This window comes from Perognathus longimembris, chromosome 20 (genome assembly GCF_023159225.1).
Source record: "Perognathus longimembris pacificus isolate PPM17 chromosome 20, ASM2315922v1, whole genome shotgun sequence".
NCBI lineage: Eukaryota > Metazoa > Chordata > Mammalia > Rodentia > Heteromyidae > Perognathus > Perognathus longimembris.
In genome coordinates, this window is record NC_063180.1 from 25,643,312 (window position 1) to 25,650,096 (window position 6,785).

The 6,785-nt window shown below is 56.0% G+C and overlaps 1 protein-coding gene across 1 annotated transcript; it reads right to left on the reverse strand.

Annotated features, from left to right (window-relative positions):
- Window positions 1-4,382: 4,382 nt before the first annotated feature.
- On the reverse strand, window positions 4,383-6,680 carry Tmem86b (transmembrane protein 86B). The gene is made up of 3 exons (XM_048369234.1): window positions 6,239-6,680; window positions 5,590-5,827; window positions 4,383-5,101 (listed from the first exon to the last, which is right to left on the reverse strand). Exons 1-3 carry the CDS (start codon window positions 6,284-6,286, stop codon window positions 4,719-4,721), a joined length of 669 nt encoding a protein of 222 aa, XP_048225191.1. The 5' UTR covers window positions 6,287-6,680; the 3' UTR covers window positions 4,383-4,718.
- Between the last annotated feature and the right edge of the window lie 105 nt (window positions 6,681-6,785).

A 6,785-nucleotide genomic window follows, 5' to 3' on the forward strand; every position in this document is an offset into this window, starting at 1 on the left:
GGCTTCCTTTTACTCAAGGCTAGCTGAGCCACAGCGCCACTTCTGGCCGTTTTCTGTATATGTGGTGCTGGGGAATCGAACCCAGGGCCTCATGTATACGAGGCAAGCTCTCTTGCCACTAGGCCATATCCCCAGCCTGTAATCCTTGTTACTTGGATAGCTGAGGTTGGGAGAATGAAAATTTAAGGCCAAGCCAGGCAAAAAGTTCATCCCACCCACCCACCCACCTGCCCATCTCAACCTCACCTCTTCCTCTTATGCACAGAAACCCCCACAGAGTCACTGGAAGGAATCCCAGCTAACGTGACCCTCCCCACCCAGGTTCTGCCCCTCTTCTTTCCAGCCTGAGCAATGTTGAGCCCTGGACCTACGCCACAAGCTGCCTGCCTGGGGAGTTACCACCAGGTGGCACCACAGAGCCCTCCCTCCGGTTTCCTCTGGATTCTGGGCCTGGTGACTTTCTGGTTTCCTTTTAGGAGAAAGGCCTGGAGGGACGCAGAGATGAAGCACTGGGGAGTAGGGACAAGGGTCTCAACTCTTCACCCTACTGATCCTTTGGCTCCAGAAATGACTTTCTCTCCATCTCCCTAAGTCAACCATCTTTTGTGCTTGCTCCAGAGCAATCCTCTTGGCAATGAGGCATCTGTGACAAGCCCCTGGGTGGCGTGGTGTGTGTGTGTGTGGGGGGGGGTATACGCCCGTAGAGCATACACGTTGGGGCCCCCACCCAGTCACCAGCTCCTCGTAGCTTGGGATCCCCTCAGTGCAGAGCGTATTTCCTGGTGGCAGACTGATACTAACCACGCCATGGACTTGTAGACCTGACTTTCCAGGATGGCAGTGGGTTCAGAAAAGGGAGGCACTGCATGTACCGTGTATAGGGGTATAAAATGGCCCCCACAAAACCTGCACTGGGGCTTAGGGCGTCAAGATCCAATGGGGAATTACTCAGGACACCCCCACACACAAGGGTCCAGAGGGGTCAGCAGGCTCTGCATCTCCTGCTCCAGATGGGTGGACAAGATTTGCCCAGAGAAGAGAGAACCTTCTGAATTTTTATTCATTCATTCATTCATTTTTGTCTGTCATGGGGCTTGAACTCAAGGCCTAGGTGCTGTCCCTGAGCTTTTTTCACTCAAGGCTAGCGCTCTACCACTTTTGAGCCACAGCTCAAACCACTTCTGCTTTTCTCATGGTTACTTGCAGATAAGAATCTCACAAGACTTTCCTGCCCAGGCTGGTTTTGAACCATGATCCTCTGATCTCAGCTTCCTACATAGATGGGATTACAGGTGTGAAGCCATGGTGCCTGGTTCACCTTCTGGATTTTGATAGTGGGCAGGAGATATGGAAGCCCCTAGGACTATACCCCTGAAAGCAGTCAACCCAAGTTTAGTTGCACCTCACATCTCGGGAGGATGGGACAGGGATCTAACGATTAATCCAAATTAGGAGTTCCTTTGCATGCACTACAGCAGAAGCACAACACAATGGGACTCAAGGACCTTGGTCATTTTTACCAAGCCTTAAACCCATACTAAGCCCAGTAATTACGACTGTAATCCTTGCTACTCGGGAAGCTGTGATCTGAGGATCCTAGTTGAAAGTCAGCCTTGTGCAGGAAAGTCTGTGAGACTTTTTTTTTTTTTTTTTGCCAGTGCTGGGGCTTGAACTCGGGGCCTGGGCACTGTCCCTGAGTTTCTTCTGCTCAAGACCAGCACTCTCTCACTTGATCCACAATGTCACTTCCAGCTTTTTCTATTTGTGTGGTACTCAGGAATCGAACCCAGGGCTTCATGCAGGCTAGGCAAGCTTTACCACTAAGCCACATTCCCATTTCCAGCCCCAAGACTTTTATCTCCAATTAACCAGCAAAAAGTGGCCCAAGTGGTAAAGCACCTGAGAGAGAGAGGCGGGGAGGGAGAGAGAGGAGGAGGGAGGGAGAATGGCAGGCCTTGCTTCCAGCTGGTGTATACTGGGAGGGGGAGACCCAGTGCCCGCCTGGGGGCTGCTGCTCTTCAAATACATTACCTCTGCATCTCAGCATCCCAGCAGGCTTCTGCGCAGATGCCCATCCTCCATCAACACAACACCCACTGGGCACCTCCCTGCAGGCTGCAGGGCCCAGATCACAGTGGACCACAAGGAAGTGCTGTGCCAGGTCCCTGGCCAGGGGCATACCTTGCCTTCCCCTCCAAGATGCACCACCGCCCCCCCGCCCTGCTTCCTGTGGAAAAACCCAAGTAAGGCACCCAGAAGCCTCAGGAGAGAAGACAGGACAAATCCTTAGTGAATCCTGGCAGTGCAGGGCCAAAGCCTCCTTCCCCCCCCCCCCACCCACCCACAGAGGCATCATTTCTGGTGAGAACACGGGTGATTCAGTGAAGGGGAAGGCTGTGTCGGGACTGTGGGGGACAGGGCAGATTGTAGGGGAAGGGACGGGGCGGGGATGGCCTTAACTGTCTCATTCAGGTCTCCACAAATGGTGCCAGCCACATTCTGGGACAGGCCACCAGCTGTGTCGTCTCATAGATGTGCTCATCCGGCCCACCCCACCCTCTGCCTCCTTGGGGGTGTTGCCAGGATGGATGCTGTAAATAGGGGTACAACCCAGGGCGGGAAGGGAGCAGAGAGGATGGGGGTAGGGCACAGGATGGAGCATCATAGATGGACTTTTATGCCACCCAGCCCCAGGCTGAGGTTCTTCTCCACCTGCCACCAGACAGACTTGCTGAGTGTCCATGAAACCCTCCCTGTTCGACACCCCTGCAAAGGGAGGATTGGTAAAGCCAGGAGTTCTATCAAAACTAGCCAGGCAGCTCTCACCCATAACCATAGCTACTGGGAGCTGAGGTGGATGGAGGCTCCACGCTAGCCCAGGCACACACTGAGTCTTCTCAATCATTCGCAGAGACATAAGGCCATTTGAATAATTACGCCAAGAAAGGCTGGGAGCATAGTTCATGCTGTAGAGAAATGGCCAGAGCAAGGAAGGTCCTGAGCACGAACCCCAGCACCACCACCAACAAAAGAAACCATGAGATACTTTCCCACCAGGTATTTTTCACATCGATGGTGCTACAATTGGACTCTCGAGTTCCCACAAATCCATGTATTAAGGGGTCTGGAGGTGGGGCCCTTGGAAGGGGCTGCGGGACTCTTCCTTCTTGTCTTCCCAGCCGTCAGGTGTGGACTGGTTTGTAAACCCACAGAACCACCCAGCCATGGGCTGGAACTTCTCCCCATCTGAGCCACAATCACCTTGGTCAAGGAGCAAGTCTCTGCCCCCTTTCCTCTCTGAGTGCCAAGCCCTGCAAGTCATGGACAAGGAAGTCTGGGCCCCATCCATCCTCACATGTGGAGCCCAGAGAGGATCAGTGGCTTGCCAAGGTCACACAGCCCAGGGGCCACAACTGGATTCCTCCTTCCTCCGGCTCTCTTCCCCTCCAGAGTCCCTTCCGCTCAAGCTCATCTGGTAGTACTCTGATTAGCATGAGATAAAAAGATGTCTTTCTTGTCCTGCTCAAACAGACCAGGGGAGAAGCGCCCCTACCAGGCTTAGCTCTACCACTCCATCCGCGTGGAGGGTCTAGGCTTGTCTGCCTCTCCCATGTGGTCGTCTCTCACTCTCTCGCGTCCCCTGGTCAGTAAGGATTAATCGCGGGAGCAGAGACCCCAGGTAGCCTCAGTCAGCGTGTGGTCGCAGGACCCCCCCATGTCCTTCAACCAAGACACGAAAGCGTGGGAGTCCCGGAGAAGGCCTCAGGGGTGTTCTGGTTTATTCAAGGGAGGGGCCAACAATTTATACCCCCCGAGGCGCGCGCAGGAGAAGGGCTACTGGATTTTAACGATTGGCTAAAAGGACTGACCATCAGGTGATGTTTCGGAACTTCCTCTATGGGCGGAGACCACAGACCCCCAAGGACCGGGTTTCTGGGGTCTCCGCCATTACACACGTGGCCGAGCCAAGAGGCGGGGGCTGCTTTGCTTCTCTTCCGGTTGAAGCCGGAAGGTGGGGGGACGGGCTAAGTGGGCCATCCCCTCTTAAAGGCACAGCTGTCCCCAACATGCCCCCATCTGCCAGAGAGCCCCGAGGGAGCATCCCACTGGGCGCCAGGCTCATGGGGACCCATCAAGGCAGGCTTGCCGTGGAGGTGGGACAGCTCAGACTCCACAGCTAGCCCCTGAGAAACCGTGCGCCCTTTGAGCCACTCAGGAGGCTGAGATCTGAGGATGGTGGTTCCAAGGCAGCCCAGGCTGGGAAGTCCCCAAGGGGAATGCCAGCCCTGGCCAAAAAAGCTAACAGTGGCCAGGCCCAGAGTTCAAGCCCTACTAACATTAGCACAAAATAAATTTAAAAAGGAAAATAAGAGCTGGGAAAGAAAGTAGGAGGGGAGGTTTATGAATTTTTTGTCATCCCTTCCCAAAATAATGGTGACACTGTCTCAAGACCCTCTTTATTTAGACAACAAAAAAGGGATGAGTAGGAAGGGACAGGAGCATGGTGGCCAGCTGGTAACCGGAAGCAGCAGGGGCTGGGGAAGGCAGGAAGTGGGCCTGGAATCCAGACTCACAACTGAGCAGGGGGTAGCTTGAGCCTGGTGGAGGATTCAGATTCTGCCAGCCATACACAGATGTCTTGAGCACTGAAAAGCTCTGTTGCTGTAGCCCTCTAGGGTGGGCCAGAAGAGGGTGACCCTCGCCTGTCTGGCCCCTCATCAATGCATCTTGAGACCCAGGCTCCCAAGGGCTGACAGGGCCAGGAGCACCTGGGCCGCATAGTAGGTAACCATGGTCACCAAGTGAGCGTAAGGCAGGGGCCAGGCAAAGCTGTTCCAGGCAAGTACACCATCAGAGAAGGTGAAGAGCAGGGCGCCCCATGCCGCACACCCGCCCTGGGTCAGCCCACGCCACAGCATGGCAGTCAGAACCAGCCCATAGGCCACCACAGGCAGCACCATGTAGGGCTCCAGGTGTGGCAGGAGGCAGCTGTAGTACACCAGAGAGGCCAGGAAGAGGTACAGCAACAAGCCCGGCCTCAGGGGAGAGAGGCCGAAAGCCCGAACATAGAGGAGGTGGGCAGCAGCAAAGGCCATCATGCCTGGGGAAGAGATGAGCGCTAGGGAGCAGAGCTCCAGGTGGGCACCTGCCCTAGCAGGGCAACCACCTGGATAGCAGCACCGCCCCCAAGTGACTTCCCAGAGCTCCCCACCCTCAGACCCTTCTTAGGTAGTATGGCATCCTAGGTCTGTTCCATGTCCCTCAGCCCTCCCTCATCTGTGAGGCCCGGCGTCCTCTCCCCACCAGCCACAGGCCCGTTTGGAAAACGGTACTCACCTGCTGCCATGCTGGGCCCTTCCCACCCAGATCTCCACCCCTAGGGCCCACAGCACCTCCTTCCCCCAAGATGACCTAACCGTCACCTCCTTGGTGAGGCCTTCCTTACCTGACCTACTGGACACTCACTGGAACACTACCTACACACCCTATTTTCCTCCAGGGCCCTGCCCATCATCTCTGACTCCCGCCGCTCTGAGTCGTCTGGCTGCGCACCAGGCTTGGAACCCAGCACCCTCACCCCTCACTCACCATAGATGAAGGCCTCCGGCCATATGAGGCAGGCGTCCCCCACGGCTGAGCACACAAGGGCTCCTTGGAGCAACCTAGTGTAGGCCCCACTCGGGGCCACTGCCCACAGGAAGACCACTAGGCAAAGAACAGGCAAGCACTTGACCAGGGCGTTGACCCAGGGCTGGTGGTTCTCTGGAATCCAGACAAGGAAGTAGATGGCACAGGCGACGAAGAAGGGGCTCAGCCACAGGGAGACCTGCAGGTGCGTACAGGGAGCTCAACGGGGACCTGTGGGAACCTGGAGGGGCCAACACCTGAGCCTCTCCACCAGGTCAGGACAGGTCTCCAGTGGGGTATGGGTGTGGGTGTGGGGGATGCCGATCCTCAGCCCTGAGAAGGCTGAGGCAGGAGGATCCAAGGAGCCCAGGCTGCAGAGTGGATCGCATCTCAACCAAGTTCTCCTAGCTTCTACCCCATCCCCACCGCTGGGCCTAAATTGCCAGGTTGTCTCTTCAAAGACCAGAATGTTCATCTGGACAGGCGACCTGCCCGTCCAGGCTTCCTGCCTATGAAGATCAAAACCAGATCTCTCAGAACCCAGACTCCCAAACCAATTCCCCAACTGCTGGTTCCAGGCTCCCTTTGTCCCCAACCTCTGCAGGCTCACTTGTACCATGGACGTCTTCAAGGGCACCCCCTTTTTCCTAGTGTCCATCTTGGTCTGTGACTAGACCCAGAGTGGCTTCCGTGGGTGGAGGGGCAGCCTCTTGGTTACTTGTTAACCCAAAGGCTGTCCTGTGGACTCTGAGACTGATAAAAAGGCTCAGGGAGATGTTGCCCCCACCTGACGGCCTTGCCTGGCATCTACAGATAAGGTGCCCATTGAGATCCAAGGACTCGTTTCTTCTTCCTGTGGCCTCTGCCAAGCACCAGGGGAGCTGGCCTCCAGTCACAGCAAGCAGTGCAGGGCCCATAGGTGTGGGAGCTGAGAAGTGCCCAGGCTGCAGGTGGGGCTGTGCTCCTGCATCCACATCCCCAAATACACTAGACAAGACCACAGGGAACACTGGCTCGTTTCCCTCAACTACACGCATGCAGCGAGTGCTGACTCTTCCTCAGCCTCCCTGTGGGCGTCAGTGTCTGAACCTCAGCCTCCCACATGGAAGATAGGGGCCCACTGGTGCTAGTGCCTGGCTCTCATCGCTGGGCCATTA

Excerpts from the sequence above, each read along its gene's own strand:
- Tmem86b (XM_048369234.1), bottom strand. The coding sequence starts at position 6,286 with ATGGACACTAGGAAAAAGGGGGTGCCCTTGAAGACGTCCATGGTACAA. Across the intron at positions 5,828-6,238 it reads TGAAGACGTCCATGGTACAA|GTCTCCCTGTGGCTGAGCCC; the intron begins GTGAGCCTGCAG and ends ACGCACCTGCAG. Across the intron at positions 5,102-5,589 it reads GCCGGAGGCCTTCATCTATG|GCATGATGGCCTTTGCTGCT; the intron begins GTGAGTGAGGGG and ends TCTCTTCCCCAG.